This window comes from Paramormyrops kingsleyae, chromosome 12 (assembly GCF_048594095.1).
Source record: "Paramormyrops kingsleyae isolate MSU_618 chromosome 12, PKINGS_0.4, whole genome shotgun sequence".
Lineage (NCBI taxonomy): Eukaryota > Metazoa > Chordata > Actinopteri > Osteoglossiformes > Mormyridae > Paramormyrops > Paramormyrops kingsleyae.
In genome coordinates, this window is record NC_132808.1 from 21,193,927 (window position 1) to 21,204,723 (window position 10,797).

Below are 10,797 nucleotides of genomic sequence, written 5' to 3' on the forward strand. Positions count from 1 at the left end.
CTAACCATGGTGCAACTGCCTAAAAATATTTCTCTAAGCAAACACTGATGAGGTCAGTTATGAAATTCAATCTGAATCCAATTGTTTTAATCACAAACTTTCTCCTTTTAAGGCTGCAGAATGAAAACAGCACCATTCTTTGGTTAAAGGTTCAATTTGTACATCAGTTTTATTCCAGCACATGTCAAACATTCATCATCATATTTGATTCTGTTAAATATACAAACGGTGCTTGTAGGGTTAGGGAGAAGGTCACTGGAGTTTGTGTAAAACGAATTTACAGCACTCGGCCACCTTGGCCGGGTCTGAGGTGGATGTGTACTGGGCGATCTGGGACTGCACCCCCAGTGAACGGGCCAGATCCCCAGCTGTGGTGTCATTCGAGACAGTGGTCCCCAGTGCCACTAGTAGTCGGAAGATGGCCTCCTTGTCCTGCACCACCTCAAGGGCGGCGCTAGCTACAGACAGGCACTGCGCCTTTCCCTCCAGGTCTTGGATCTGGTGGAGGCTGCCAGCGTAGTTGAGCACCAGTGTGGCCAAGGCCACGTGGATGTTCTTGTTGCGGACGGTCCTCAGGTCACAGGCCCGGGAAAGGATCGCCTCGCGCTGAGCCATCAGGAGATTGCGGCCGATTGAGCCGGAGAAGCAGTTACACAATGTCCTGAGGGCGAGCATCTGGTTGGCTGGCCGGCCCTGCGGCACCATCAGGCTGAGGATGTGATTGCAGAACTGGGTGCCGTCCGTCTCCCTGCACAAGTGCTCATTAACCACTGGGTGGCGTACTGCTAAACGCAGTATGTCCAACACAGGAAAGACTATATCTGTGGCACAAAATGATAACCATAATGTCAGTCAATCTGCGCCGCTGGGCATAAAGGTTTCAGTTTCTCATTTTTTTCCTTGTTTCATTTTAAAGCAATTTCATTCTACAACATCGTGGCTAAAAATCACGACTCATCTTAACTACACAATTTCAGGATTTCAAGTGTCCACGGCATCAACGATGACAACCAGATTGTTTTATTTGTTTGGTTTTTTTTTTATACCGTCCTTATCGAGAGTGAGGGGTGCGAGTTACCTTCAGGCCAGTGTGTGGTGTTCCACAGGATGTCCACCTGCTCTGCTGTGGGCTGCAGCTTGGATTGCTGGTCACAGACAGTCAGAAGCAGCGCCTCCAGCTGAGTGACGGAATGCTCTGACAGCCGCTGCTCCTCGGACGTCCCGGAGTTTAGCTCCTTCAGCTTGGCTGTGGGGAGGGAGACGTCACACACAGGGCAATGGCCTGCCCCTCCTCTTAAAAAATGCTGACGGCAAACGGCTCTCCAGTGGTGCTGACAATTACGCCGTGGGATCTTCTACAGTCCAAACAGGGGTCATTCGCAAACACTAAAAGCTGATTCATACTTCTGCATAGAATCTACACCAGAGCTCTTCAAGCCTGGACCTTGATTCCAAGTCCAGGCCTTGTTTTCAGTTCTTCCAAGTAGTTACTTTAATAATTACTGATTCTGATTGGCCAGAGGCTTCACACCTGACTCACAGGTAAATGAAGGCTGGAAAAATCAGCAGTGCTTGGCCTTTGAGGCCTGTGATGCAAATAGCCAAGATATACGCCGTAGATAGTTGCGTAGCTACATAGTCTACACTGTAGCCTGACGCATATCGATTTTTCGGTGTGCGGCTACGCAGCAACCGATGGCGTAGATTCTACACAGAAGTATAAATCAGACTTAAAGAGGAATGACATAGCAGTGAAAAAGGCTTGGCTGACTATGGTGGCCAACTGCTGCAAGACGTGTGCAATTTCGGTCCTGGAGGCCGGAATCCAACTCATATTGCAGATTTCCCTGCTCAGACGTATCTTAACCAGCTAATTACCAGGTGTAGAAGGTGTATTTGAAGGCAATATGCAAACTGTACTGGATTCTGGCCCTCCAGGACTGAGCTATAGCCTGACAGGAATGCATGCTATGTTCCCATTGCCTTCAGAGACATACCTGAGACACAGAAGGGAATTTTCAGGGGATTGAGGAATGAAGCAAAGTCAAGAGGAAAAAAATAAAAATTAAGACTGAACGTCATCCTGAGGGACCTGAAGGCTGCAAGCCCAATTTACCTAATATCTGTGTAGTGTTGCCTTGATCAAACGTGACAGCATCCGTTTTGGGGAAGTAGATGTTGAGGGTGGATTGCTGCTGGGTGGTGGACGAGTAGGCACTGCCACCTGAGGAGTGGAAGATCCAACCTTACATTCCTACCAGTGGTCACACCTTCCACACCATAGTGCTGTCACCACAAAGCTTGTGTGAACGCTTCAGGCATCTGCTAATCAGCCCTAGTGAACCACTCCAGATATAAGGATCTGAGGTCTTCAACCATCACATGCTGCATACACTGCAGATTCCGTTTATATCCATTCACCCTAAATGCTTCACTGCTTCGAGCTCTGAACAGCTCCGCTGTATTGACATAGACCGGCTCCTAAGGTCACGTCACCACTTTCTCTTTAGTGCTGCCAGAGCCACTAAACAGATACTCACTGGGGGGAAAAAATCTCCTCAGTAATTATCAACAGCTCCCATGCTGGCGTGGAAAGAAACTAAGGTTTTCCTAGATAAAATATTTCACATTCTTTCTACTGACAAATTACGAAAACCTTTGCACTAGTCAGAAATAGTTCTGCAAAGAATCAGTAACCTCATTAAAACAGTGATGGAAAACATATATATATTTAAAAAAAACAAAAAACTTTACCCTCCTTGAATATACCAGAAGATCTAGTTATGCTAAAATACAACTTAAAGCGAGCACTGGACAAGTCCTTCTGTAACCTTTCTGTTGTATAAAATGTTCATTATACTTACATATCCATGCATTGTGCACTTGACACTATTTATTGTTCCAAAACGGTATTAATCAACATACGCTGCAGTAATAACCAAGTTAAAGCTTATGTAGCCTCTGTGTACGTTTAAGGGGCAGCGTCTGGAGCTCGAACCTGTAAACGGGTCTGCTGCACCTGCTGGGGCCACTGGGGCCGCTGGGGCCACTGGGTCAGTGCCTGAGCCGGGAATATACCGGCCAGAACCTGGGAAGCGAAGCGGAGGACCATAAGAACAAAGCAGCGGCAAACAGCCAATGCATTTGAAACCAAAATGATTTACAATTTTAATTAAAATAACGATTCAAAATCCGGAATGTTACTGAATAAGTTTGCAATATAACTGAAGGCTAAAACCTTGGGTTCCTTTAAATCAGAGTTAGATACGATTTTAACAACTTTAAGCTATTAGTTGAATTCTCCCCAAGCGAGCTTCATGAGCTGAATGGCCTCCTCTCGTTTGTAAATTTCTTATGTGAAATTCTTGGATTTTTACATTTTTCCTGTAGCCACAGATTCAGCAATAATTCACAGTGAAAGTACTCGGCAATTCACTGGAAAAGAATTTCTGCCAAGAATTCTTATTGGAAGTGGCTTCAGAAAACATACAGGAGAAGACAAACAACATAGAGTTAAGGATTTTTAAAACATCACAAAAGCTTTACCGGTAAAGGGATCCATCCCAAACCCTGTCCTGTCATCAGATGACCCCGGAATATATCGATTTGAACCTGATGGCCGGCACAAACATCACCATTAAAAAAAAAGATAATAAATTTATGGACATAAATGAAAATGTCAAACTGGACAAGACCTCAAAGCACACAGCAGCGCAGATCTCTTACCGGTGAATGGATCGATGGTACTGGGCTGGGCCGAGCCCAGGGTGTGCCCTTTTGTGTTCTCGATGATGAAGTTGGCCACCTGGTCCAAAAACATGGGACTCAAGTCATTCTTCTGCAGGAAGTTGTGCGCGGTCAGCCAGGGGTCGTCCGTCACGTTGTAGGGCAGCTTCATGGAGGGACCACCCTCGTTCACGTCGATGGTGAAGACGAAGTCGTATTCCTTTGTTTCCGGGGGGAGGGGGGGGGGGGCGGGGAGAGCGAGATTTACACAGACATCACTTGTGGGGTACGTGTGAATAACAGAAGCGCTCCGTTCTAGAGTCAGAATTCTCTCTGGACTGACGCGCGAGATGTCGAAGCTGCCCTCACCTTCCCCTCGTACATGACCCTGTTGCCGGAGCTCTGCTGGGACGAGCCCCCCACCACGTCCCCAATCTTCACCCAGCGTCCCTCGCTCATGCTCCACTGGTACGCCTCCACCTTGCCCTCATCCTTAATGAGCCGCGTTTGACCATCCCGGTTTCCTTGGAAGAGGGAAAGTCCACAGACAGGCACGTATGAAACACATCGGCATATCGGTCTGTAGCAGACCATTACGCCAACGACTCAAAGGTCAATTATAACACAGGCCTATTAAAAATCAAGGGCTGAGCACTGCTGATTTTCCAGCCTTCCTCCACCTGTGAGCCAGGTGTGAAACCTCCAGCCAGTCAGAATCAGTAATTATTAGACTACCTACCTGGGAGAACTGAAAACATGGCCTGGATTTGGAATCGAGGCCCAGATTTGTTATAACACTTCCCTCTACTGTAAGTTGCTTTGGACGAAAGTCAGATAAATGTAATGTCTTTATGGAACTTTGTTTTGACTCTTGATATTTTATAATTTGTGATTTCTAACCCTAACAAAGGGTCTCCAACTCCGGTCCTGGAGAGCTACTATTCAATAGGTTTTCTATCCTACTTGGCTTCTGATGAGCTAGTTCTCAGGTAAGCACTAGTTCTCAGGTAAATACCAGGAGCAGGAGTGGCTCATCAGAAGACATTACATTTATCTGACTTTTGTCCAAAGCGACTGGATAGTAGCTCGCCAGATCTTTAAGAACACAGTCTCTGAAAAAGCTATCAAAACTCACACATACCCACCCACACATGCCTGTCACTTAACAACCCCCCCCCCTCCAATCCAGCCCCATTGCCCGTCTCCTGCCGTGTCGACGTGTGTGCTGGACGAGGTATGGCCACCTGGCTCATTCAGGTGTTCTCTTCCGGGAAGATCCTCTGCCTTGATGTCTCCAAGGTCCCCAGTCTTGGGATCGATGATGGACTTGGACAGCTCATCCTCGAAGGCCTGAAGGTCGGTGGCGTCGGCCACACGGTCGTCTGACTCGGTGAACACGCGGATGGTCCCGTCACTAAACAGCAGGAAGAAACTCAGTGAACAAGCGTGATGGAGTGGTTCCATCCATCTTCTGAAATCGCTGAATCCCAACTGCGGTCGTGGGGGGGACCGGAGCCTAGCCTGGGAACAATGGGCACAGGTGGGAACCAACCCTGGGCAGTCGCCAACACACCACAGGGCACACACACACACACACACACACACACACACACACACACACACACACACACACACACACACACACAGGGCCAATTTAGACACACCAATCAACCTACCCTGCATGCTTTTGGACCATGGGAGGAAACCGGAGCCCCTGGCGAAAACCCACACGAACATGGGGAGAGCTTGCAAACTCCATCAAAGACCATCTCGCTGTGTGGCAGCAGCGCTAACCACTGCGTCACTCATGGAATTTATTCCATTTATCCCATTTGATCCCTAACTTAACATTTGCTCCATTTTATGCTGGACATACAAGTTTTATTGAAGGAAGTGGTTTGTTATTGAGTTGTTGGGGTAGAGTGACCCAAAGCAGGAGGGGATAGCTGCCTAGGTGTAGTAGGGGCTTAAAAAGAAATATCAATCAAGGGAAACAGGAACATTGATTGGTCGTGATCAGGGACACGGGGGCTGGCATTGGCCGGACACTGAGCTGAAGCCTAAGGAAGGGGAACCAATCAGAAACCTGTATATCGACCAGGTGTGTGTTACGAGTTTATCAAATTATTCACGGGCCGACCAATGAAATGGCCATAAGCAGAGTCCTACTCTCAGGATTGGGACAGGCTCTCCGTTTGATCAACCAAAAGATAAGACACTGAAGACGTGCTGGGTTGTTTTTTCCATTCGCCTGTCAGTGGGATTTTCAAGCTCGGAACTTCCACACAACAACTCATTATTCATGTGACACTTCCAAGTAATGTGCCTTTTTGACAGTTTGACTTAAGTATACGTCAGTAAATATTTTTCCTCTCCTTTTCCTCATTTTTGTATTATTCTGTCTTAATGATGTTTTTCCACAACACTGAATAATTTACGTTTGTTACGCGCCGCTGTTGTTCGGCTCCGCCCACGGCCAGGACCACTCGGCTCCGCCCTTGCTCCGCCTCCCCGCCTGGACCCCCGCCCACGATTCCCCGCAAGACCGGCCGTCACTTCCGTCCGGCGGAAGTGAAAAGCCGGACAGAAAGAACCTGTTGGAGCTCTGCTCATATTTTGGATTGTCTTTGGTTTGCTTATTGGTTTGATTATTGTGTATGACGGTTTTGGTTTCTCGGATTACGATTTCTCGCTTTGCCCTTTCTCTGTACTTCTGCCCTGGTTTGTTTGCTTTCTGGTTTTCGATCTTTCACCCGGTTTTTGTTTACGACTTCGCGCGCCCCTCGGACTGCTTTGCTCTGTGTATGTGCTGTGTGTGTGTGTGTGTGTGTGTGTGTGTGTGTCTGGTGCGTAGGGAGTGATTGCCGTTTTGTTTGAAAGACTCTATGTATACTGTGGTTTGGTTAGGGAGTAGATCACGTTAGACACAACACTGTTGTTACAGGCACTATATGACAATTGACTGAATTGAATAACTAAGTGATTAAAGACTAAGAAACAAATCCTGGAAATCAAGCTGCCTGCTGTCAGGTCCCAAGTGTGTACCCTTATATCCACTGTGCTATCTAGGTATCTATCAGATGTTATCACTGATCTTTCATTACTGCACCTACGACAGCGTCAACCAAGGAAGCCCAAACATGCGCAAAACGTTCACTTGTAAAACCTGTCTCACATTCCACCAAAGCCATGCTGGCTTCATGAACATAACATGGACATAGTGGCTGGTACACATTTCCATTACCTTGCTCCCACTACTATGTCACCATTGGGAAGAACACAACAGCACCAAATGGACTGAGCGGGAAGACGGATGGTCTGGGTGCATTCTCCACGCCTCCATATCCGCACAGTTCGATCCTCTCCTGTGCTCACAAAATCTGAAAGGAGCCGACATCACCAACAGATGAAGAAATAACGTGCAAATCGCACATTCCCCAATGTATGATCATTAACAGCATCTGTGTCTAGGGTTGGAAAAGGGTGGAAAATTTCTGGAAACTTTCCACGGGAAGTATGGTTGCAAAGGCATGGAAAATTTTCAGAAACTTTCCATGAGAAGTTAAGCTGGGGAATTTTGGAAATATTGAACCCTGTGGAACTCCACACGAGCTGTCAGATACAGCAAAAAAAAAAAAAAAGCAAACTATGAATGCAACTTAGAAGCAGTTCATTTTGAGGCAGATGCTTATTTTGGGATGTTTTTACACACGTAATTACTCACAAGCACATGGTTACACAATGATATCGCTATTAGGGCCATCAAAATGTCTTATTTTCCTCAACTACATTTAAATTAAATATGCTCACCTGCAATTTTTCAAAATTTCCCATTTATTCCCATTGATTCCCAAATATTCCGGTTAATTCCCATGGAAAGTTTCCAAACTTGAAAATTCCCAGAATTCTGCAACCCTATCTGTGTCTCTGTGAAACTGTCTCACAAGACAAAGACATTCCCAGTACCATCTATCTGCACAGTAAAGTTTTCCCAGTTATGACTAATAGGATTGCGTATCCATTTAGACTTGTCATCGGTCTGAAACAAGGCTTTCATAAGCAAATGTGCCCGCCACCCCAAACCTCAGAGCGGAGAGGCACCTTGTCCGTTGGGGAACACCGCCAGGCTGTAGATGTAGTTGGTATGGCCGTAGTAGACCTGCAGGCACTCGCCCGAGACCATCCACCTCCTGATGCTGGCGTCGTTGCTACATGAGAAGAACTCAACGTCGTTGACAACCGCAAGACCGCGGACACAGTCCTCGTGTCCTGCAGAGCGAATCATAAAGCATCTGCAATGTAAGTCACCGTCCCGTCTTTCCAAGGACAGAAATGTTTTTTCATTGCATGTTATACCTGCAGACTGACATAGTCACGTGTGATCAAAATGCAACATTTGGCTTATTCATAAATTAATCCATTTTTATGATTCTGAGGTTGTGCTGTGGCCTCACATCTCCAGGGCTGGGGGTTTGATTCCCACCCCTGGATCTCTGTGTGGAGTTTGCATGTTCTCCCCAGATACCCTGTCCATGTACATTGAGTTTAGAAGAATGGGTCTCCCTAAATTGCCCACATGTTGTGTATGTATGCATGAGTGCCATATAATAGACTGGCATCCCATCAAGGACATCCTCTGCCTTGTGCCCTTGTGTCACATCCAGTACAGATCAGCAGATGACTCACCAACAAATGTCTTTTCACAACGGCCAGCCTTCCACAGTTTGATCGTCTTGTCAGCAGATCCTGTTAGCATAAGACCTTGTTCGGGCAATATAACCACGGTCCACACTGCAGCCGTGTGGCCCTGCCAACAGCGAGAGAGACACCGTGCTGTTTACTGACTCCCATGCAAAATCCACAAACCTTGCAAGGTAAAAGCAAATAAATAAAAGGCGTGGTATTAAGGCACAGAACTCCCACGGCTGCTCACCTGTAAGGTCATCATGCATTTGTCGTTTAGCCATACTTTGGCTGTTGTGTCCCAGGAGCCGCTGAGGAGTGTCCCGAACTTCCCCGCAGAGAGACTGCACACTGCTCACACAAAACAGCAGCAGTGTTAACGGAAACACCTTTTACTGAATCTGATTAAAATCCACTACTTCCCATTCAGGCCATTGTACTATCCATTATGGAGGAGAGCTGGTTCTTAATGTGTATTAAACTTGTTAAACCGTAAAAGTCTGTTGCTGCCTGTTCCAATTACACATATACACCTGCTAATTTATTATTTCAGTTGACTAATCTTATCTTTAAATATTAATTTCTGTATTATCATAATATTCTGTTTTCAGGATATTTTATTTGTGTACTGTGTACTTTTAAAATCTGTTTGCACTACGTTTACTTGTAAATGTGTACCATCTTTGCACCTTGTCTGTTTGCCATTATATGTACGTTCGTCTGTTCTTGCTGCAGTAAATACCAAAGTTTCTCACTGCAATCAGTAAAGTTCATCTTAATCTTAATAATTAATATTTATCAGCTACAAATATATAATCACAGATCTGCTTCTTTTCCTATTACTAGAAAACAAAACATTCTACTCTTTAAGCCAGGGGTGGGGAACCTGATCCATGGAGGGCCGGCGTGGGTGCAGGTTTTTGGGATGGCCTCTCAATCAGCCAATAACAGTGGGTCTCCAGGACTGGAGTTGAGAACCACTGCTTTATAATTGGCTGACTGAGAGGTAATTCCAAAAACCTGCACCCAGACTGGCCCTCCGCAGAACAGGTTCCCCACCCCTGCTTTAATCTATATTTTCAGTGCATTTCTATTAGATTGCCTGCCCATTAATTCAAATGAAATACTGCTATTTTCGTTTCAGTCTGGACCAGTGTTTTCAGGGATTTTCTATAACACCCCAGAACATCACCCTGGAGAGGACGTCAACACTTGGGCGCTGTGTGGTACCTGTGTTTTTGTGGCCCTTGAGTGTAAAGAGTGGATCAGGTCTGTCCAGGGAAAAGACACAAATGATGTGATCGTTTCCGCCCGTGGCGATGAGGCCTCGTGGGTAGCTGTCGTTGGGAGCGATGATGCACACGCAGGACACGAAATTGTTATGACCCCTCATGCAGTGCATTTCTGTAAACCCCCTGTCTGGACTGAACAGACACGAAGACAAAGAAATGAGGATGACAGCACTAAACTTACATTGAACTAGAAACAACACGTATATGCTGATCAATCAAACACTGCAGAAATCATAGCACTTCCGTAATTAATTTACGTAGCAAATTCATTTCTTGTAAAACTCGGGACCAGTGCCGTTTCATAATCTCCGGAAATGTTTTAGGTCTTAATAGGGTATTTAAATTTTTGTGATGACTATTCATATGCCAGTTTAGCACGAATGCTGGCTATATACAACTAAAAAATAAATGTCATGTGTATGAGTCACGTGATGGTTAACGACTATTAAAAAAATCATTCTCTTTCCTTTAATTGATTACTTTAAGCGCTAAATCTCTTTATTAAAGAAAACTGTTTATGCATGTACTGTAACTAACGAGTATAAGCAGCTAGTTGTCTGGGGGTGCTTAATGGTCTGATAAACACAGAAGTTTCATTAGACTGGACTGTCTCAAAACAACAGTGTTTTAGTTGTACTGGTATTAAACCGCCTGGCTAATTAAACCAGTTAAAGCACATAGAAACAAACGCTTCACAGCCATACATCCCATCCTGCCTGTCAGTTTACCTTGAATTGGGCACCCAGACTTTGCCGGTTCTGTCTCTGGATACAGACACAAAGGCTCCGGCGGGGAAAACAGCAGTTGCAAGTCCTCTTACATCAATTTCGTGGCCAGGAACAGAAGAACTTAGCTTGTATGTACCAGATGAAGCCATTGTGTGCAATCCAACAGCAAAGTAACAGGAGCTGCAGCTACTATTATTAGCGAGAACAGCGTAACAAGGAACTGACACAGCAACAACAGCGCGCCGGAAGTACATCGAGCAACAACCCCGCTGATGCATGGCGGGAAAAATCATTTTACAGCGCTGTGTCCATGCCCATTTTCACTTAATTCACTGAAATGCATTCGTTAAAAGTCATTAAAATGACTT

General features: G+C 45.7%; 1 protein-coding gene across 1 annotated transcript; it reads right to left on the minus strand.

The window, feature by feature from the left end:
- Positions 1–150: 150 nt before the first annotated feature.
- Positions 151–10,695, minus strand: plaa (phospholipase A2-activating protein). Its single transcript, XM_023820942.2, has 14 exons — positions 10,430–10,695; positions 9,640–9,833; positions 8,660–8,760; positions 8,413–8,533; positions 7,828–7,995; positions 6,971–7,106; positions 4,971–5,140; positions 4,096–4,250; positions 3,727–3,946; positions 3,547–3,612; positions 2,999–3,088; positions 2,117–2,224; positions 1,079–1,246; positions 151–821 (listed from the first exon to the last, which is right to left on the minus strand). The coding sequence occupies exons 1-14, from the start codon at positions 10,681–10,683 to the stop codon at positions 253–255; spliced, it is 2,520 nt and encodes an 839-aa protein (XP_023676710.1). The 5' UTR covers positions 10,684–10,695; the 3' UTR covers positions 151–252.
- Positions 10,696–10,797: the final 102 nt, after the last annotated feature.

Excerpts from the sequence above, each read along its gene's own strand:
- plaa (XM_023820942.2), bottom strand. The coding sequence starts at position 10,683 with ATGTACTTCCGGCGCGCTGTTGTTGCTGTGTCAGTTCCTTGTTACGCT. Across the intron at positions 7,107-7,827 it reads GGTGTTCCCCAACGGACAAG|ATTTTGTGAGCACAGGAGAG; the intron begins GTGCCTCTCCGC and ends GGCTCCTTTCAG. Across the intron at positions 4,251-4,970 it reads AGAACACCTGAATGAGCCAG|GAAACCGGGATGGTCAAACG; the intron begins GTGGCCATACCT and ends CCCTCTTCCAAG.